Source organism: Camellia sinensis, chromosome 5 (genome assembly GCF_055761805.1).
Source record: "Camellia sinensis isolate YWXY chromosome 5, ASM5576180v1, whole genome shotgun sequence".
NCBI lineage: Eukaryota > Viridiplantae > Streptophyta > Magnoliopsida > Ericales > Theaceae > Camellia > Camellia sinensis.
Window position 1 is genome coordinate 153171984 of NC_138965.1, and position 22634 is coordinate 153194617.

Sequence of the window (22634 nt, forward strand, 5' to 3'; positions counted from 1 at the left end):
GTGTGGGTCATATATCCATGTGAGAGACTTGATAAATCATTTGGGATCCATAGCATTACTTGTAATTACATACTGCGTAAATCTAACATGTCTCATTAATGATCCCTAACAAAATTGATGGACTAATGGAGTTCCTCAAATAGATATAATATTAATCCACAACTCTATTTGGCAATCCCTAATGGTGTAAATTTTCTGTTTGTATATGGCTGATCAACGAGAGCAAGGAGTATGGATACCAGTGGTAAGGCAATGAGGAAGGCACAGGAAGACGGAAGCATGGAATGAGAAAAGAAGATCCGGTTTGTTGACATTATTTGTGGACAATATACTAGAAGCAATGAACCCAAAGAGCATGTATACTTTGTTTACAAAGTTTGGAGTGGTTAGGGATGTGTTTATCTTAAACAAGACGAGTTCAATAACAAAAACAAGGTTCAATTTTGTTCGTTTTGATTGCCCAATTGCAACCCAAATTGCTGAACAAAAAGCAAATGGCCTATGGATAGACAACAAAGCATTGGCTGTTAAAAGTGCAACCTATGGGAAAGAACAAGGCGAAATCAAATGGAGGCAATCAGATCACAGTAGAAAGTTTGTGGTGCGACAAGATACGAAGGCAGTAGAGAAAAATGTGAGAAATCCTGGTAGGGATAGCAGATCTTTTGCTGAGGTTTTAAAAGGGGTTGAGAAAAGAGGCACAACAATGACTACCATTGAAATAAAAGAGATTGAGAATGGGTGGTTATATGCGAGTAAGATCATGAGACTTAAACCACAATACTCCACCATGGAGCTGAAAGAGAAACTCAGAAACAGAGGTCTGAGTGATGTGGTAGTCAAAAGGGGAGTTGGTAGGGATGTGGTAATAACATTCAAATCAAAGGAGGAGCTAAGAAGCAAAGAAAGTGTACTAAATGCAGGCTTTCACAAGTGGTGTGAATATATAACAGGTTGGGCTCCAGGTCTTCATATTGATCAAGAAAGATTGGTCTAGTTGAGTTGTTATGAGATTCCCTTGAATCTGTGGAATTTGATACTTTCAAAAAAATTAGAAGATTATGGGGTAAGGTGGTTAACTTTGATGAGGATATATGTGAACCTTCATCTTTTAGCTGTGGAAGGATAAGAATAGTTACAAGTGTAATGGAGTTGATTAATTCAAGTTTAAATTTCGAATGCAAAGGAAGAATATATCCCATAAGGGTATGCGAACAACAGATAGTGAATGAGGTAAAGAGCAGATGCATGTGTAATATGTATGAAGGTGGAAGGGATTATGGAAGTTCAAATGTTCATGGTGAGACACAGATGGTAGAGGCATGTAGCAAGGAAGAAGATGATGATGTCATGGCTGATGAAGAAATTGAGAAGGAGGAGATGGCAAAAGGGGTTATAGCAGATCGGAGGCAGGTTAGAGGTGAGCTCGAGGTGGAAGGCAGGTGGAAGGTAGTATCCGTAGTTGCAGAGTCTGCAGATTGCTTGGGGAAATCAAATGTGGTAGGTCCAAGTATAGAGGAATCATTGTTGAGGGAGGAAAGTAGGCAGCTGCAGAGGTGTAATCATGAAGGTCAGTTAGTAGATAGACAGATTGTTACACATGGTTTTATTTCGGGTATCAATGGGACTCAACGGGAGAGACCAGATATTTGTCTGGAGGTAAATTTGGGCCAAGAACACTACAGTAGCTAAATCAATGGGCCAGGGCAGTGTGGATTAGATCTGAAGAATACAAGACAGACCAATGAAGGTAGACGATTTGGGCCTGTTATGGTGGGATCTAAGTCTTATGTGAGTAACACTATAAGCTCTTTCTGTAGTGATTCTATAAATAATCAACTAAAGAAAGGAAAAATGGGAGGAATGACCAGTATGGGCTCCAGAAACCAGTCAGTGAAATGAGGTTTTTCTGGTTTTGTTAAAAGATTAGAGTAGTGAGGAACTGGGTCAGGCAAAGGCATCCAAAAAATGTAGTGGTCAGAGCTGCGGCAAAAGTGTTGTCCAAGCAATTCTCAAAAAAGCCACAATACATCTATGATGATGGAAGACTGAAGGAGACACAGGAAACTCTAGAATTAGGGAAAGGGTTAGGGATTGAAACCAAGGGCCGAGATGATGCAATAATACAACAATTAATCCTGCTTGAGGAGGGTGATAAAGAGAGAGTGGGAGAGGGGAATGGTAGGTGCCTGTAATCAACTCTTTATAGGTGGTCTACAATGGTTAATATATGTTGTTATGAAGATGTTAAGCTCGAATATTAGAGGAGTTAGAAGATCTGAGAAAAAAAGATAAATAAAGAAACTCTTAATTGCTAGACAGATTGATATGGTTCTACTTCAAGAGACTAAGTTATCAAGCATATCAAAGGTAGAGGTCAGAAGATTATGGCATAGGGACAGATCTGAATACATGTCAGTTGAGGCTAAAGGAAGAGCTAGAGGGCTGCTATGCATTTGGGATCTTGGAATTTTTTAGTTATCAGTGTTGTAGCAACATAAATTTTATACTACAATCACGTATTTTTCATCATTCTTTTGAGTGTGTAATTCTCAATATATATGCTCCAAATGATGCGGTGAAGAGAGGTAACTTATGGAAGGTCCTATTAAACATTAAAAGTAGCTTTTCAAAGCCTTGGTGTTTAGGTGGTGATTTTAATGAAATTATAAATGTAGCTGAAAGAATAGGGTGCTCAAGAAGGGATATGGGAATGAAAGATTTCAATTAGTTCATAAATAGATGTGAGGTGATTGAAATTTAGATGCTTGGCAGAAAATACACCTGGTACAATGCTCATGATGGAATTAAATGGAGTAAAATTGATAGGTTCCTTCTTAGTCCTAAATGGATTAAAAGGTTTAAGCTCAAATTATGGGGATTATCAAGAACCATCTCAGATCATTGTCCCCTAGTGCTTATGGAAGATGTGAGGGATTGGGGGCCAAAGCCTTTTAAGTTCTTGAATGCTTGGCTATTGCATCCTAAGTTTGTTTCTCTAATGGTGAAGGTTTGAAGAGAGTCATACATAGTAGGGGATGCTAGCTTTACTTTACAAAAGAAATTACAAGCTCTAAAGATGGCTTTGAAACAGTGGAATAGAGAGGTGTATGGCACTGTGGAATCAAAACAAAAAGCAGTTAAGGATGAATTGCATATTCTTGATTTGAAAGCTGAAGTCAGTCCATTAGTGGAGGTAGAACTGAAACAGAAAAGACAGTTAAGAAGTGAGATGTGGACTCTCAGTCATATGATTGAATGGGCATTGCTTCAAAAATCAAAATTGGATTGGAATCTCAGAAGGGATAGGAATACTAGATTCTTCCATATCACAGCAAGCTGCAGACTCAATAGAAATGCAATAAACTCCATTACAGTAGAGGGGAGTGTAGCTGAAGAGCCTGACCAAGTAAAACATGAGGTCTGGACCTATTTTAAAAAGCATTTCTCAGAAAAGTGGAGGAGGAGGCCTATTTTAATAGGGGACTTCAAGTCTATAAGGCACAGTCAGAATTTTGCACAGCTAGAAGAAGATTTCTCTAATGAAGAGATATGGGCAGCAGCGAAAGACTGTAATGGTAATAAAGCACCGGGTCCAGATGGTTTCAACATGTTGTGCTTTCAAAAGAATTGGAAGGTGGTCAAAGAAGAAATGATCCATTTTATGAAAGAGTTTTATATCAGAGGAAGGTTGGAGTATGGTTTGAATAGCTCATTTATTACTCTCATTCCAAAGAAGGAAAATGCTTTGAGTCTAAATGAGTTTGGGCCAATAAGTTTGATAGGGTCTATGTATAAGATCCTATCCAAAGAAGGAAAATGCTTTGAGGTAATTAGTGAAACACAATCTGCTTTTCTAGGAGGGAGAAACATTTTGGATGGAGTGTTAATAGCCAATGAAATAGCAAATGGGTGAAAGAAAGCTAAGAAGAAAGGTTTGTTGTTTAAGCTTGATTTTGAGAAGGTTTATGATTCCATTAATTGGGAATTTCTTATTTCAATGCTTTCAAATTTTGGGTTTGGATCAAAGTGGATTTCATGGATAAAGGAATGTGTGTCATCAGCCAGAGTCTCAGTTTTAGGAAATGGATCACCAACTAAAGAGTTCTCTCCTCAAAAAAGGCTTAGACAAGGGGATCCTTTATCACCATTCTTATTTAACTTGGCTGCTGATGGGCTGAGTGTTTTACTGAGGAGAGCAAGAGAAATGAGATTCATTAAGGGGGTGGAAATTGGTGTCAATAGAATAATAGCATCTCATTTGCAATTTGCTAATGATTCCCTATTGTTTTGTGAGGCTAATAGGCAGGAGATGCTAAATATAAAAAGGATTCTTAGGTGGTTTGAAATCCTTTCAAGTCTCAAGATTAATCATCATAAAAGTGTGGTATGTGGAGTGGGTATTTCTGAAGCATCCAGCAAGGAGTTTGCAACACTATTGAACTGTACAACTCAAGGGTTCCCACTGAAATATCTTGGGTTGCCTTTAGGTGTGAGTCCAAGTAGAAAGAACATTTGGAAACCAATTATGGATAAAATAAAGGCCAGGCTCTCTGGATGGAAAAAGAGATTTTTGTCATTTGCTGGTAGGTTGACGTTGATCAAGGCAGTATTATCTAATCTACCAGTGTATTACCTATCATTGTTCAAGATGCCTGAAGGAATTGCCAAGGAAATAGATAGAATTCAGGCTGCATTCTTATAGGGAGGCACAGATTTGAAGAGGAAAGTGCATATGGTGAGGTGAAAGGAGGTAACTTTAAGCAAACTACAGTGAGGGTTGGGTATTCAGAGAATTAGGGATGTTAATGTATGCCTCTTGCTCAAGTGGTGGTGGAGGTTTGCAAATGAAGGGGAATCTTTATGGAAGAAGGTAATTTGCAACAAGCACAATCTGAAAGGGGGAGACTGGTTTCCTATTCTAAATCAAGATAATAGGAGCTCAAAAATCAGAAGGGATATCTTAGCTGTGGCAAAGTGTAGGGCTAATTTGGTTTAGTTTTATGTTAATCATTTCAAGATTGCAGTGGGCAATGGACTTAGAGTGAAGTTTTGACATGATAAATGGTGTGGTGATGTATGTTTTAAAAAGGAATTCCCTAGATTATTCAGGTTATCTACTGAGCAAGGGGCTCATTAAGGCTCTTTGTTGAAAAGAAAGGAAGTTCAGAAAATTGGGTGTTTAGTTTCAGAAGGCATATGTTTGTTTGGGAAGATGAGGAACTTATCAGGCTCAAAGATGTGCTGAGATTGGCTCCATTTCTTAATCTGGATGGTGTGGACAAACCAGTGTGGTCGGCTGGCAAATTTGGTTAGTCTCTTGTATCAACATTGTACAATTATACAGCAGTAGAGGTTACGGAGTTGGGTTTTCTTAGTAGGTCAATATCGGTGAACTATCTTCCACCCAAAGTGCAATTTTTTGGGTGGCTTGCTTGAAAACATAAGGTAAAGACCTGTGTGTTTCCACAGAGGATTGAGATATTGGATGTGAGTGTATCCTCTAACTGTGTGTTTTGCAAAAAATGAGCTTGAGACAATAGAACATGTCCTTTTTTTGTGCCCCATGGTTTGGAGAGTGTGGATAGGTGTGTTGCAGTGGTGGAGTATGCTTTGGGTTGTGCCAAGTTCAATTGAATGTCTGCTGTAATGGTGGGCTGAAATCTAGCTTAACAACGCAGAGGGGAGAATCTGGAAGGCTATTTCATTTGTAGCTATTTGGTCAATTTGGAAGTGTAGAAATGATTGTGTTCAATAGTGTTCAACCAAAGATGGGAGAGTTGCAGGAATTAATCATCCTCAGAGTTGCTATTTGGCTCAAGACTTCATTCAAAGATCTCAATTTCTCTGTTACTGATTTTTTGCTCAATATTTAGCAGATTAGGAAATGTATTGGTGGAAGGGTGTGAAATGTACTGGTGTTGCTTGTCCACTTTTAGTTTTGAGGAGGCATAGTTTGTAGGACTGCAGTGATGTTGTGTTGCTGTCTCTTAACACCTCATGGGTGCTTTGTGATGGTGGTTGTTTGCTGGTTGTTGTTTGTTGGTTTGTTAGTAGTGGCAGCCATTCTTGGGTGATTTGTGATGGTTGATGTTTTTTGGGCAGTAATGTTGTGTTGTTGTCTGCTAAAGTTGAGGGCTGGAGCTGCCTGCTGATGTTGTCTGTTAAGTTTTGTGGCTTGCCAAGCAATGGAATGCTAGCTAGTTTTCTTTGCTTTGCTCTGATTGTTGGTCTCTCACAAACTAGGAGATTTGAGCTTGAATTAGCTCCAAGTTCCTTTTTATTGATGTATTTTATCATACTTTGTATGTGTTTCATCAATAAAGTTTACTTTTTGCCGATCAAAAAAAAAAAAAAAAAAAAAACAGAGCTAAAAATTTGCTATGTTTTTGCTGTTTGCCTTTTTTTTGTTGTGGGTAGAGTAGTTGCTTAAGGTGTTTTTTGGGTGATAGTTTCTTGGTTGGCATCTTGTCAACCTATAGGTGTTCCTTGAGGGAAAAGGATGAAATTATTAATGATTTGTTGCGCAGATACGTCAACTTAGTTGAGATGTGTTATATAGAGTTAAAATTTATTTATTTTCAATTTTTAGCCCCCGTTTGTGATGGGTTTTTTTAATCTAAATGTTTTATTATTTTAATCTGGTTAAAAAAGTTATGTTTGAGATAATAAATAACTTTTTTTGTAATTGATTTGATGATTGTGAGAGAAAAAAAATGAAATGATTATGGTTTAAATGTTATATTTTATTTTATTGACTAAATATATATATTTTTTTATTAATTATTTTAACCAAAAAAAATTATGTGAAACAAGGCCTATCTCGTTGTAATTCAATCTCTCAAATTAACAAAAAATAATAATTTAATCACAGGTCAAAAACAAAAAAAAGTTTTAGCAGGGTTATTTTAATATTTACTATTTGAGTGGCTCTTATAGCAATTTCAAAATTTAGTAGCTCCAATAACAACTAAATTGGAGTTTGTTCTTCTTCTTTTAAATGCTTCTACAAAATTTAGCTATATAGACTTCTACTGCTAAAAAATAACAAAAAAAATTAACTTTCGTATCTTCAGTAGTGTAAGTTCTAAAAAATTAATTACAAATAAGTAATAAATTTTTAATAATTTTATCATATCGCCACTGAATACAATTCAATAATAACTTCTCCGAAAAATAATAGCCAAGTGGTTTGGGAATGAAAGAAAGTACAGGAACAGTAGATACCATATGAGCATGTATACTGTACACACTGTTGATTACTGGTGTTTGGTTGTGGGAGTTCCCAAGCCAAATCTTGAATAACACTAGAGATTGTTTACATTAAAACAAATAAATTACAACTCATAAGTAAGACATTTTCTTGGCATTCTTACATCATGGAATGTTATTTTGGAAGGGAAGAAAATTGAAAACAAATTTAATTCAAGAATGAAATAGCAAAAGGTGTTATACTTATTATAGTTTTAAATAATGGTATCAAGATACTTATCAACATTGGCTATATAACTATATATCAACCAATATCAGATAATATGTACCAATATTTAAAATCATAACTCACATTAAACCACCAATATAAGGGACTTTAGTTTGAGGTAACCAGTGATCTCCAAATATGAAATTAGAGACAGTAAAATTCACAGCATCCGTTGCACCAATCACATGGTAACCAAGCCATGTGACCCGATTACTAGTATTGGACCCCGGTCCATAGTTATTATACTCTGCATAGTATGATGTGTTCAATGCAAAATCCCCAGACCACGGGGCCCACCCAGCAGGATTAATCAAGCTATCCATGAAGGATTGCATATAAACTACCGTCGAGTAAAGCTTCCATGGCCTGCCTAGGAAAGTTTGTGTCGTGCCATTGCTCGACGCCAAGTCCTGGGCAGCAGTAATGCTACAATTATGAATTGAAGTCCCGGTGTTTTGATTTATATCGGTCTTACCTTGCGCGGTGATTGTATTAGACTGGCCTAGCAAGGGAAGCCGCGGGTATATATTGCAATCTTGAAGAACAGTCGCGGCATTTCCAAAGATGAAATCGACGGTACCATAGACATCGCATTGTCGGTAGAATTGCCGGAGGGAATGGGTGTAGAGGGTGTCTTGGTATCCTTCGAAACTGCAGTTGTAGAAAGTGGACAAGTCGGCGTCGTTTCGAAGCGCCACCGCTTGGGACTTTTGCGGTCCGGCAGTGTTGCGGATGGTTAGGTTTAGGGCCACAAATCCTTGGCCTTCCACAACTGCAAGGTGTTTTCATTCAAAATGTTAGGTTTAGATGGTTTCGAAATGCTATGCATGTATAAATGAAGTGTATATGTGGTATAGATTTTTTTTTTTTTTTTGGTGAATAAAAGTTTGCTCATAAGAAAATAAAATATGTAGACTAGATTTATTCAAAGTATTATTTACATCATATCAAATTTAAATATATATTATATACGTTATTTTAGGACACTTTTTTATTTACTCTTTTGACTACCTAATTTTTTCATTATTAACATTAAGTCGCATTGATTCAAATTTATTTTTAAAGTAATAGAACTCAAACCTATCACATAATTATAAAAAAAAAAATTATGTATAAATTTTATGTTTATATAATATTACTCTGCTTAAGTAGTTATTTAAAGTAAGATAAACTTCATGCAGAAACTTTGTACAGAGCATATTGAATTTTGATAAATTATAAAAGAAGTTGTAATATTTTAGTTGCTAATGTTTCAAATTTCTTTCACATGGATATGATTAATTGCATGTGGGTATAATTTATCGCATTGCTTAAATTTGCTAATTTTATACCTCCTATATTTGCTTATGAGATGAAACTCATATTAATCAATATAATTAATTGCATTTGCATTGCTTAAAAGAGCCTACCAAATACAATAAAATAAAAATTTACCAAATGTTGCAGAATTGAAAGTTGTCCACCCATCCGCCACGCTATGGTTACCGGTGATGATAGTCTGGTTAATCCCATCTCCGATCATCATCAAGTAAGTTTGGTGCTTTGTAATCGTAACATACTCTTGATAAACTCCGGCCACCACATGAATCACGAAATAGCCATTGCTACCGTTGCTATAAGTAGGCGCTGCCGCCACCGCAGCAGTGATATTGGTGAAGTTCCCACTACCATCCTGGTTCACCACCACCATTTGGCTCACATTCACCCCTCCAGCACCACCACCAAAAAATAGTTGTGTCAGCAGCCCCCGCCCACGTCTGGCCTCATTGTGGGCCCAACCTTGCTTGAAAAGAGCTAGCGACACGCTATTCATCATGTTTCCATTGTTTAACGGAGTTAGAAGGGCATTTTGAATGGCTGAAGAAGGCAAAGTCGCAACTTGAAGCCCGTCTGAGCAAGTTTGTTGGTTGGTCAAGACAGCACTTAGTAAAGTATGTGTGTCATCAGCTTGTGAACTTTGAAGGGTGTCTGTAAAACCAATGGATTGGCTGGCATTGGACAAGAAATCTAGGTTTAAGCTGATGAGGTGTTGGCAATCCTGGAGAGCACGAATGGCGGTTTGAGACAATGTGTTTTGGTTACTAAGGTTACTATTGATCAAAGAGAGAAGATTTTGAGTTGTTGCTAAGGACCGGCGGATGGAAAAACGGCCATAGTCATGTATGGTACTGCCAGGTTGGTTACCCGGCAACATGGATTTGCAAACGGAAGGGAAAGGAGTTGACCTACACACCGTATCGGGTGAGGAAGTTGTTGAGGGGATTGCAAGGGAGAGATGGAAGATGAGAAAGAGAGAGAAAATGCAAGTAGAGGAATGCATGGATGCCATGTTTGTTTGTGACGCTTAAGATTTGTAGGTAATAATGTGATGTGAGATGGTCTATATATAGAATTACTTGTGGAAACAATTTGAAATTAAATATTGTCAAAGTCGACTCTTTTGTCTGACAAAAAAACTTATTGATCTTGATTTGCAAGTCTGTCTCTCAAGAAAGTTTTGGGATAAGTAATTTTGGTTAAAATAGTTAATAAAAATAAAAAATTAATTAAAATTATCAATAAAATAAAATATTAAATTTAAAACATAATTATTTTATTTTTTTCTCACAACTATCAAATTAACTACAAAAACAAAAGAAGTCAACTATTATGCCAAACACTACTTTTTTTAACCAAGTTAAAATATCACTAAAAGGCCAAATAAAATAACCAAGTATCTGAACAAGCCCTAAGATTTTGAAATTAATCCATTAATTGTCAGTTTAGAGCTAAACCTTATCAGCCCTTTCACCATACCCTATAATTCTGGGATATTTCAGATCTTATTAGTTGTCCATAATTGATGTATCAACTAATTAAGTCACTTAACTTAGTGCTCGTTTGGTTTCCCTCTTGGGGCTAAAAAATTATAAAAGGACAAAAAAAAAGTCAAAAAAATCATAAAAAGACAAAAATCACAAAAAGACAAAAAAAAATTTGCCATCCCAAAGCCAAAAAGTTAAAAGATTCAAACAAGAAAACCAAACAACCGAAAAAATCTCAGACTAAAATAGTCAAAAAAAACCAAAAAATCAACTAAAAAAGTAATTGCCAAACGACCCCTTATTGTGCAAAGATCACAAAGAAAAAAAAAAATAAAAATTATATTTAACTGTGAAACCTATCATAACTATCATATAAGAATTGAATTTAGATCATGTATCCCTTTTTTTGATAAGTTTATAGACAAATTTTTTAGGTGACTAGCTTTTCTAAAATAAATTAATTTTTGTAAAATTTAATAAAATAAAATCTCATTTTACTATCAAACGTTTCAAAATTCTTTAACCACTACTATCGATATCCAATACATTTTAAACTTTCGATTTATATATATAAATATATATATTTATGTATTATGTATAAGGTGTTCTGAGTTAATTTATGCGCACTATTCTAAATCCCTACAGTCTGAACAAAACTCATAATCTTCTTATAATATAACCATTTTAAAGAATGTAAATCGTAAATTTCCCCTCTTTATAGGGTTTGAATTTCTTATCAAATGAACAAAGGCATTTGGCTTAATGGTTGTATAGCACTTTTTTGTAATGTGTGATCTTAGGTTTAGCTTCACTAAAGATGAGTTTGATATCTTTTGTGGTGGTTGATTTATTTCTTTTCCATTATAAGGGTTGTATATGATTAGTAGTGATTATTCAACTTGGCTTGGTGGGCATGGTGGATTGGTTGTTAGACAATTAGTAATTGTTATGGAACTTGGCTTGGTGGACATTGTGAATTGATTGTTAGATTTTGTTAACTTTCTAATTATTATATACTAATACTCTATTTATTTAATAATATAAATATTTAAATATTTTTCATAATGTAATTATTTTCTTATCTATTAAAAAATAAAAAATAAAAACATCTTAGCAAATGGGCTTAAGCATGTGAAGAACCCACCCAAACGTGATCCATATGCGCCGGCCAAGGGCCAAATGTGAATACAAAAAAGACTCCTCATCAGATTACAGATTAATTACAAATAAAAAAATTAAAAACCCTCAATGAAATCTATTAGAGTGGCTAGGGGAGGTTTTAAAAAGTCATATGACAATCTTTGCACTAAAGTCTTTGGAAAGTTCGACGTGTCTGCCTCAAGCAAAGGCTTACGCGACGAAGTCAAGGTCCACTACAAGAATTTTTATTTTTGGCGGTTCAATTTTTTGTCGTTAAAAGTCAATTTTTAGTCAGTAAAAGGTTTTAGCGACTAAATTTTTTGGTCGCAAAATTAGTAGCCGAAGAGTAGTTGTCGGGAAAGCTAATTGGCGACTAAAATTATTTTAGTTGCTAAATTTATTCATTTGCCAACTAAATATTTAGTCGCCAAAAGGTTAGACATTAAATTAAATTAGACCATTTTCGACGACCAAACTTTTGGTCGCCTAAAGTCCCACCTTTTTAGCTACTAAAATTTTAGTCGGCAAAGAGTTCTTTTTTAGTTACTAAAAATTTAGTCGCCGAAAGTCTCCATCTTTGGCTACTAAATGTTTAGTCGGCAAAGAGTTCCTCTTTTAGCTACTAAATATTTGGTCGCCTAAAGTTTTACATTTTTTGCTACTAAAATTTTAATCAGCAAAAGTGTGTTTATAATTTAGTTTTTTGTTTTTAGCTACGGAATATTTTAGTCGCTAAATGTTTGATTTTCTTTTGGCTACTAAAGTTTTAGTCACCAAATGTCTTTTTTTTTTTTTTTTTTTTGCTACTAAACTTTTAGTCGCTAAATGTCTTTTTTTTTTTTGCTACAAAACTTTTAGTCGCCAAATGTCTTTTTTTTTTTTGCTACAAAACTCTTAGTCGCCAAATGTCTTTTCCTAATTTCTTTTTAACTACTAATTGTTTAGTCGCCAAAAACATGATATTATGTTTCATCGCGAAATAATAATTTCTCCACAACCTGTCTATATACAATGCAACGTGTAATACGTACAAAAACAAAATAATACATACTATCAATCATTCCACAATCTGCATCCATATACCAAAAATAAATAACATTAACTATCAAAGTTCATACAAATCAACTGTTGTCCAAACAAAAATAATAATTCCATACAAAATATATCATATAAAAATCAAAACCTTCCGTATACAAAAAAATACATTTACTACCAAGCGAAATTATCATTTGGCCTGGTGTAGTAATTTGTACCACAACAAAAGGTGATATATGTACCACGACAAAAGTTTTCTATGGATCATGAGAAAACATCCTATATGTATGCCGACAAATGGTATATGTACCACGACAGAAGGTGATCTATGTACCATGACAGTCATTATCTGTTGCTTGCCAAAAGTTTTTTGTATTAGTAATAATGAACTACACAAAAACTGAGGACGACAAAAATATTATATTAATTCTACACAAAATTGAAAATTCTTTTTCATAGACTAATATGGATTATCCACAATTCCACGCAACAAAACCATCTATAAAGAAAAATAAAAAATGAAGCATTAGAATTGGTTACAAAATATCAATTCAGTTAGCCATATGGAACATGTTCTAACTTGCATTTAAGGTAGAACAATCGAGAAATGTCTTCTTGGAAATAAAAGAAAGTATATATATATGTATCATGTAATATTTATTCCAACCAACTGTACAAACAATGTAATATGTAATTTCTTCGTCCTATAAATATATAAAGACAATTATTAGAATATGTAGATGTTATTTTAATAAAGTTGTTGCTTTTTTAACTAAGTGTTGTAAGTTTTTCGACTAAGTGTAAGGCGCATTCAGGGGGGTGTTATGAATTTTCACCCCCATAAAGCCCTTTTTCGAGTAAGTTTAGGGCGTATTCGGCTCTAAATCCCAACCTACGGGTCCGAATTACGTTACGTCAATTCTCACAAGTCCTATTTGTCATGGGAGAACTGTCCGTGTGAGCCACACGGTGGTTCGGGGGCTGTTATGAATTTTCGCCCTCGGAAAGTAATTTTTCGACTAAGTGTAGAGCATATTCGGCTCTAGCTCCCAACCTACGGGTCCGGATTACGTTCCGTTAGTTGTCAAAAGTCCTATTTATCATGGGGGAACTGTCCGTGTGAGCCACACGGTGGTTCGGGGGTTGTTTTGAATTTTCAACCCCGAAATGCCATTTTTCGACTAAATTTAGGGCGTATTCGGCTCTAACACCCAACTTACGGGTCCGAATTACGTTTCATCAGTTCTCACAAGTCCTATTTGTCACGGCGAAGCTATCCGTGTGAGCCACAAAGTCGTTCGGGGGCTATTTTGAATTTTAGGCCCCCGAAACGCCATTTTTCGACTAAGTTTAGGGCATATTCGGCTCTAACTCCCAACCTATGGGTCTGAATTACGTTCCCTCAGTTCTCACAAGTCCTATTTGCCATGGTGACGCTATCCGTGTGAGCCACACGGTTGTTCGGGGGTTATTTTGAATTTTCGCCCCCGAAACGCCTTTTTCGACTAAGTTTAGAGTGTATTCGGCTCTAACTCCCAACCTACGGGTCTGAATTATGTTCTGTCAGTTATCACAAGTCCTATTTGTCATGAAGGAACTATCCGTGTGAGCCACACGGTCGTTCGGGGGCTGTTTTGAATTTCGCCCTCGAAACGCTCTTTTTTTACTAAGTTTAGGGCGTATTCGGCTCTAACTCCCAACCTATGGGTCCGGATTACGTTCCATCATTTCTCACAAGTCTTATTTGTCATGGGAAAACTGTCTGTGTGAGTGACACTTTGGTTTTGAGGTTGCTATGAATTTTCGCCTCCGAAATGCTCTTTTTCGACTAAGTTTCGGGCATTTTCGGCTCTAACTCCCTACTTACGGGTCCAAATTACATTTCGTCAGTTCTCACAAGTCCTATTTGTCATGGTGAAGCTATCCGTATGAGCCACACAGTCATTTAGGGGCTGTTTTGAATTTTCACCCCCGAAACGCCTTTTTTCGACTAAGTTTAGAGCATATTTGGCTCTAACTCCCAACCTACGGGTCCGGATTATGTTTCGTCAGTTGTCACAAGTCCTATTTGTCATTGGGGAACTGTCAGTGTGAGCCACACGGTGGTTCGGGGGTTGTTTCGAATTTTCACCTCCGAAATGCCCTTTTTCGACTAAGTTTAGGGCGTATTCGACTCTAAATCCCAACTTACGGGTCTGAATTACGTTCCATCAGTTCTCACAAGTCCTATTTGTCGTGGCGAAGCTATCCGTGTGAGCCACATAGTCGTTCGGGGGCTATTTTGAATTTTAGGCCCCCAAAACGCCATTTTTCGACTAAGTTTAGGACATATTCGGCTCTAACTCCCAACCTACGGGTCCGAATTACGTTCGCTCAGTTCTCACAAGTCCTATTTGTCATGGTAAAGCTATCCGCATGAGCCACACGGTTGTTCGGGGGTTGTTTTGAATTTTTGCCACCGAAACGCCTTTTTTCGACTAAGTTTAGAGTGTATTCGGCTCTAACTCCCAACCTACAGGTCTGAATTACGTTCTGTCAGTTATCACAAGTCCTATTTGTCTTGGAGGAACTATCCGTGTGAGCCATACAGTCGTTCGGGGGCTGTTTTGAATTTTCGCCCTCGAAACGCTCTTTTTTTACTAGAGCGTATTCAGCTCTAACTCCCAACTTATGGGTTCGGATTACGTTCCATCATTTCTCATAAGTCTTATTTGTCATGGGAAAACTGTCCGTGTGAGTGACACTTTGGTTTTGAGGCTGCTATGAATTTTCGCCTTCGAAACGCTCTTTTTCGACTAAGTTTCAGGCATTTTCGGCTCTAACTCCCTGCTTATGAGTCCGAATTACATTCCGTCAGTTCTCTCAAGTCCTATTTGTCATGGTGAAGCTATCCGTATGAGCCACACATTCATTTAGGGGCTGTTTTGAATTTTCGCCCCCGATACGCCTTTTTTCGACTAAGTTTAGAGCGTATTTGGCTCTAACTCTCAACCAACGGGTCCGAATTATGTTCCGTCAGTTCTCACAAGTCCTATTTGTCATGGCAAAGCTATCCGTGAGAGTCACACGGTGGTTCGGGGGCTGTTTTAAATTTTCGCGCCCTAAAAGCCCTTTTTTCAGTAAGTTTAAGGTGTATTCGGCTCTAACTATCTACGTACGGGTCCAGATTACATTCCGTCAGTTGTCACATGTCCTATTTTTCATGGGGGAACTATACGAGTGAGTCACATGGTGGTTCGGGCACTGTTTTGAATTTTCGCCCCGAAACGCCATTTTTTGACTAAGTTTAGGGCGTATTCGGCTCTAACTCCCAACCTACGGGTCTGGATTATATTCCGTCAGTTGTGACAAGTCCTATTTGTTATGGGGAAGCTATTTTGAACTACAAGTTAAGCAATTTAAAAGTATGTAACTGATATTGTTATGTTCAACATAAATGAATACAAATGAAGGTTGCATCTTGGCCATACCTAAAAGCAAGTTATTTTCCCCTTCAAGATGCTCAAATAACAGGCACAAGGAAGTATCAAGGTCTGCAATAGAAAATTTAGTCAGTACAATGTAAAGAACATAAACTTTTTGAATTTGATTACTTGGAAAGAAGTGAAAGCAATAGGAGAAAAAAATGGGTAAAAACGGTACACAAATACTTACTACTAGCATCGTATGTAAAGATCCAAGCAGTGCCATCACCAGACCTGTCATACCAGAAACAGATATGCTAATGCAATCATTAACATGTTCAAAAAGATGAAAATCTATTGTTGTAAACAGCATAGCAGAACCAACCAAAGGACGGGTTCCAATCAAGCTTCTAAATCGAGCATTATCAAACAATTAGTAAAGCATGAAAACTTACCAAAGAAAGGCATGGAAATACCCATAACCACAGTAGAAATCACCAATGCAGTTCTGGTAAGCCAAATAATTCTTTTCATTCTTTTCTATCCTCCAATCTTTAACAAGGAGCACACTTGAGCTGTGTACATTAAAGTCATCCATTATGTTTAATAGGCTTTGGAAGCTAAATTAGTCTCACAAGTCAGTCATGAAGAAAATGGCTGCCATCTCAATAAGTAATGCTAAATCATCAGCTAAGGACTTGATAAAATACTATCACTTCAGTTTTCTTAAATCATTTGTGATAATGGTCAAAAATTTCCACATGTCTGCATCTATGGTCATATAGAAACGCAATAAAAATACAATAGAAAATTTCAATTTCACAAGTCACCCCAATTTCCCAAAGTGAATTCATACTACCAATATTTATGAAGCTTCACAGAAAAAGATCAAACATACAACATAGACTCAGCAATCCATTCAATCTTCGACTAAAAGTGAACGTAACAAACCTTTCTTTTCTTCCTTCTTTCTTATGAGAATAAAAATTTACTGACATATTATGAATTAGTTTCTAAGAATGGCAGTGCTCAGTTCTCTTCAAAGCAAAGGGCATTATAGACACTTAAAAAATCATGCAAGAACCCCTCAGGATCATCAAAAAGTTAGCAGTTCTTCACACACCATACTTTATGAATAACTAAAATGTCAAAATTTAAGTAGCTTCACCAAGTCATAGTCTGTACCAAGGTTACAAGCACACAATTAATAGCCATGTGCAATATCCAGACATTAATATGGTAGATTCAGTCTATCAGCTGACTTATGTGGAGCCTTTTATATACGATCCCAACGAATTAAATCTAACATATATAAGTACTGAAATGAGCTCATGTAACTTACCGTTTAGCACAGCTTGGCTATATGAGCTCTGTTGAGAAACTGGAAGTTCATGTGAAATCTTGACTGATTTCCTCACAGAAGACTTCCTTGATGGAACAGGAGGAAGCAGAGAATGTAAACTACGTTTTTGTTTCGGTTGTTGCTCATCTTCTGGTGTTGACAACAGAGGTTTAGACTCAGAAGGTTGAAACTCAGGAGTGTCGCCTTGTCAGTGATGAGGAAAGAAATGAACTGCTTAATCTTGATAATGAAGAAGTGCCAAGAAATTGTATACTTGGAGATGGCACGCTACTATACAGATCAATTGACTGCCTGAAAATTTAGCTGAGAAAAAAATTAAGTTTTTGAAAGTAGATATAGAAGCAATACGTTATACATCACAAGGAAAAGCTAACATTTGAAGATTTCATCATACGTCCAATTCACATGTGGAATAATTGAAAGAGTTTTGAACTATTCTCAAGTATTATAATTTTTATTTCTTCACGTATGATTTGTTAATTTCAAGATTGTTTTTTATTTCTTCACGTATGCTTTGTTAATTTCAAAATTGTTTTCACATTAAGAAGATGACAATATTTAACTCTAATGTTCTAGAAACTTTCCCAAGTTCATGCCAATTCAAGAGTATATGCTGAACTGATGTTTTCACTCCCTCTAAATTCTACACATAAAGTGAAAGGATGGAGTTACCCTTTTAAATTCACTACACTCAATCTTGACTTTTGAGCATCTTTTTTTAATTCACAAAAGTGTTACCCTGGCAACAACCAGGGAGCATTTAACCTCATCTGAGAATTTATAGTCACTTCAAAATCAAATTTGTCCACTTTTTCACTTTCACCCTAATGATATGCGGATCCAGATCCTCTCTCAATCATTAATTTTGTTTTTCTCACTTTCTTCGGGTCTATAGCATTGCATGAGCTTAAAGAGTATCCAAGTTAAAAAGATTTCACCATTCATATTTTTTCAGAAGAAACAAAACTTTCAGATCACAACAATCCAATAAACACAGAAAAAGATAATGAAAAATCCGTAGGTTCCCCCTGTTCAATAAACAAATTCCAGATCACTAACTAAGATATGCATGAAACTGAGCAAAGCAAAACAGAGAAAAATGATAGAGAGACCTGTAACTTTGTGGCCATGTGGTGGTGTTGAGAGAACCGGTTTTGCTCTGCTGCCAGTTTTCATTTGAATAATTGGAAGAATCCGAATCATTCCCATCATCTTCACCTTTGTTAAATTCATTCTCCTGATCTTCATCTTCGCTCTCAATGTAAAAACTCTGGTCCAACACCAAATTATTCATCTTCTCCTTCTGGGTATCGTAAACCCCCATAATCCTCAACAAGTTTAATATAGAAATTGAGAAAAACACATTAAATAAACAAAATTTCTTCCTAAGACCTTTGACTTCAATAAGATTTTGAAAATTAATATCTAGGATTCAAATCCAAATCAATCAACAGAAGAAATATACATAAAGGACACTAAATCAAGGTTAAAATGCAAACTACATACCTTTTACATAGTTGATTGAGTCTGTTTTCCACTGCCTTAATTTTGGAAAATTTTTTTTTCCTTCAATGGAGTAACCTGTAATAATCATTGTAGATCATCAAAACATAGAAAACAAATCACACACACACACACACACACACACACACACACATATATATGCTTGTGAAATATTACAATCAAATTAAAGATTGGTGAATAAGATACTCTTCTATGCATAAAATTAGCCGTTTCTTTTATCACTGGTGTTCAGTAGTGAGATTCTATATTGAAGAGGTAAAAACTGACATCTCTATGAACTAGGACTAGGACCAAAGTAGGTTTGTAAGCATATCTCATCAAACTAGCTTCCCTAGTAAAGCACAAAAAGGGTTTGATTTCGTACAATGTTCAACCACAATTAGTTTTAAGGTGTTGTTTTAGAAATTCATCAAAAAATGTCTCACAACTAAAAATAAATAAAAATTGAAAATCAAATTGAAATATTAAAATATCGAAAATGAAACAAAATGCATACTTTGGGAATTGACAACATATTTAACCCTAAATAATATCTTGGAATCAGACATCTTATTATTTTCAATGATGTCAACATATTATTTCTACTGCATTCATCATCTAGTGCAACACTTTTTCATGTTTAAGGTAAACAAAAGAAAAAAAAAAAAATTGTTCACAACACAAAAACATGTTATTATATATATTGTTCACAACACAAAAACATGTTATTATAACAAGTATATTTTTATTTTTATTTTTATTTTTTGTGAATATGTATGTTGTTTAACAGTGGGCACATTTTCCTCATATCCACTTTGGGCTTAAGCTGGATGGCAACCAGTAAGCAAAGTTAGAGCATTCAAATGCAAGAGAGGGGACTCAAAAACCTAGTGGATTCTTGTAGACCGCCCCGAACTCCGCTCCGCGTGCGAGGGTGCGAATTGTAGTTCTAGCTACTACAGTTTGGACTCATGTCACGGTTCTGAATCTAATTTCACAAAGTGCAATGTAAGACTGATAAATCACCAAAGAATCCAAATCCAGCAAATCGTTTTGGAAAATCGATTTTAATTAAAAAGCGTCAAACATGGACTGTTTTTCCAGATTTCAGAGTTGCCACCTAAATATTTTGTTTTGGGAAATTTACGAAACCTGACTCATGCCTAAGGCCACGTGTTTGTCATCACCAAAGTTACCTCCGCTCGGGAACTTGGGTACGAGAGGGGAAGGTCATGAAATGAGCACCCCCGCTCACCCGATCAAAGGATTGGCCTCTACTAAACATGATATGTTATTTTTGAAAACACATGTGTTCTTATTCTGATTATTAGCTAACCTTACTATGTGATGCGCGCAGCATACAAGTATATACTAAATCACTCAATTTGGAACAAAACATCTCATGTTTGTTTTTCGAAAATGGTTTGAAGATGCTACTTGCAAGTAGGCTAAAATGCGGATTTTCCACCCTCAAGTGGGCTTAAAACATGATTTGCCACAAGCAAGTGGGCTTAAAACACACATTTTGATGAATTGTTCCAATTCAAGCAATGAAGCCTTCATCCACGGGCATTCATACAGTTAATCACTTAAGCACATAGTCTCATGGCAAGCATGCTATCATGGCAGTCACTTAGACACATGCAAGGATGCTAAAGCATAAACACTTACAGTGTACTCTGAGCCAAAACAACAACTAGTTAGAAATCAATGCATGATCCTAACTACGCAGAATGCCTAATACAAGACATGCAATATGTAACTAAGTAGGCTCGGCTATCTAAGATGGCATATGAATGTAACACTTGATAACATGCTTTGAAACACGTATTCAAGTAGGTATTGAAGTACAATGCAGTTTGTATGATGCGCCGAGCCCGGTACATGCAAGACAAATGAATGATGCACGCATGCAAAGCATAAATATGCTAATTGAAACATGCCCTAAACTAACCATCAAAAGCTGATAAGTAAAAGGGAGAAAGAAATGGGGGTTGGAAGACATGCACACGCATACGCACCTTTATTACAACATTTGCCTTCTCGATGGAGGGTCCGAATGAATTTAGCTAACTAGCTACGCTAATTAAACTAATTATTACAAACCAACTAATTAACTAACTTAGCTAATTAATTATTACAAACCGAATTAATTAATTAAACACTTAACTAATTAATTACAAAATAACTAAGCTAATGAACTAGTTTAGCTAAGCAATTTAACCAAATGGCCTCGGGAGGCGAGGAGGATATGCATGCTCGGTCGGCTTCGCTCGGAAATCCACTACCGTGCCTCATGATGCCTCTATTTGCACTCTTTTGGTCTTCTGAAAATTGTGCCAACTTCCAAGTTGCCTTTGACCCATCTTAGGAACATGCTGAGGGATAGTCGGCCAAAGCTGATGGCCATCGGCCACTTCTGATAGCCGATCGGCAGCCTTGGTGGCCGGTCGGCAACTTTGATGGCCGATCGGCCACTGCTTCCTGTAATTTCTCCTTTTGCTACAACATAGCACAAACAGAGGCATGACAGTGTATTTGTAAGGAATGTGTGTACAACCACCCTCCCTATCATTTCTCAAGCTCAAGGGAGTACAGTACTCGACTCTCGGGCCACCAACCGAGCATCATAATGCACAATGGCTGAGAAGCCAAGTTTGCACAATTCAGTGTCAATGAATGCACAAATAACACATAAGGGCCTCCACCTCTATCATGCTTGATCAAGAGGGTCGGCGACCGAGAAATAAGGCGCGTTTCATCACTTCAAGTATGAAATGCCCCTCGTTTCTTGTGTTTGGATCAACATCCGATCCAAACACAATGCAACACACACAACATGCCTATCTAACAATGTTAATGTGGCATGCACAAGGTTCTAACATATAAGCAATGCATGCATAGCATGTTTGGAGGCTAAAGCATCAAAGCAAGTAAAGAGCATCATACAAGAGGCATGCAATACAATGCTCAATGGACTAAACCAACACCAAACAGACCTCATATATGCCAAAACAATGACCAATATGATCTGAAATGATAGCACGAATGGCAAGAGAATGATGCTCATGCATTGGTTCATAAACAAGGCATAAAGGTGTAACTCTCAAGAGCACCTAAAGAGTGAAAAACATGGAAGTGTGACAACACTATATGCTCTGAAATATCATGCCAAAACATGCAAATAGCCCAAGCAATGCATGCTAGTGGGCTCAAAACACCAAGCTAGTGGAGGGGCTTTACACTATGGCTATATAAAGCAAAGCATACATGATCAAGACCACCCAAATCAGACCTAGAGCATGTGAAATCAAAAAACATACTGAAATAGAGCCAAAACAAACTAGAACCATAGGCCAAAGTAGTAAGCATGCTAGGCTAGTGAGTGGAATTGCACTACAAGTGCAAGGAGCATGCAAGAGGTAACCAAAACAACCCTAGATAGAGGTATATCATGGCAAAATAAGGCCTGAAACAAGCTAAGATGGAGCCTCAAGGAGGTAGAAAAACATGCCAACTTGGTAAGCCAATAACACATGCAAACAAGATACAAAAGAAGGGGGACCACCCCTACCTATTTGGGGCCTCAAAACACACTTTCCACCATTGAAATTTCTCTGGAATTCAGTGGTGAAGAGGCCAAACAAAGGTGATCTTGAAGGCCTAAAAGGATGGCACAAAACAAAGCCAAACAAGCCACCAAAGGGGATAAACCACCCCTAACACCAAAGAGGTCTCAAACAACTACCTTAAGTACTTGAAAATAGAACTTTTTACAGTTGAAAACTAAGCCAAAATAAGCATGCAAAGATGGCTAAGTAAGTAACTACAACAAAGCTTTAAAGAGGATCAAGACTCATCCTTGAAGAACAACTTCAAAACAGCAACCTCAGAGGCAAAAACCA

General features: G+C 36.6%; 1 protein-coding gene across 1 annotated transcript; it reads right to left on the reverse strand.

Moving 5' to 3' along the window:
- Positions 1 to 7259: 7259 nt before the first annotated feature.
- On the reverse strand, positions 7260 to 9839 carry LOC114308103 (putative pectinesterase/pectinesterase inhibitor 20). The gene is made up of 2 exons (XM_028253596.2): positions 8915 to 9839; positions 7260 to 8252 (listed from the first exon to the last, which is right to left on the reverse strand). The coding sequence occupies exons 1-2, from the start codon at positions 9807 to 9809 to the stop codon at positions 7561 to 7563; spliced, it is 1587 nt and encodes a 528-aa protein (XP_028109397.2). The 5' UTR covers positions 9810 to 9839; the 3' UTR covers positions 7260 to 7560.
- Between the last annotated feature and the right edge of the window lie 12795 nt (positions 9840 to 22634).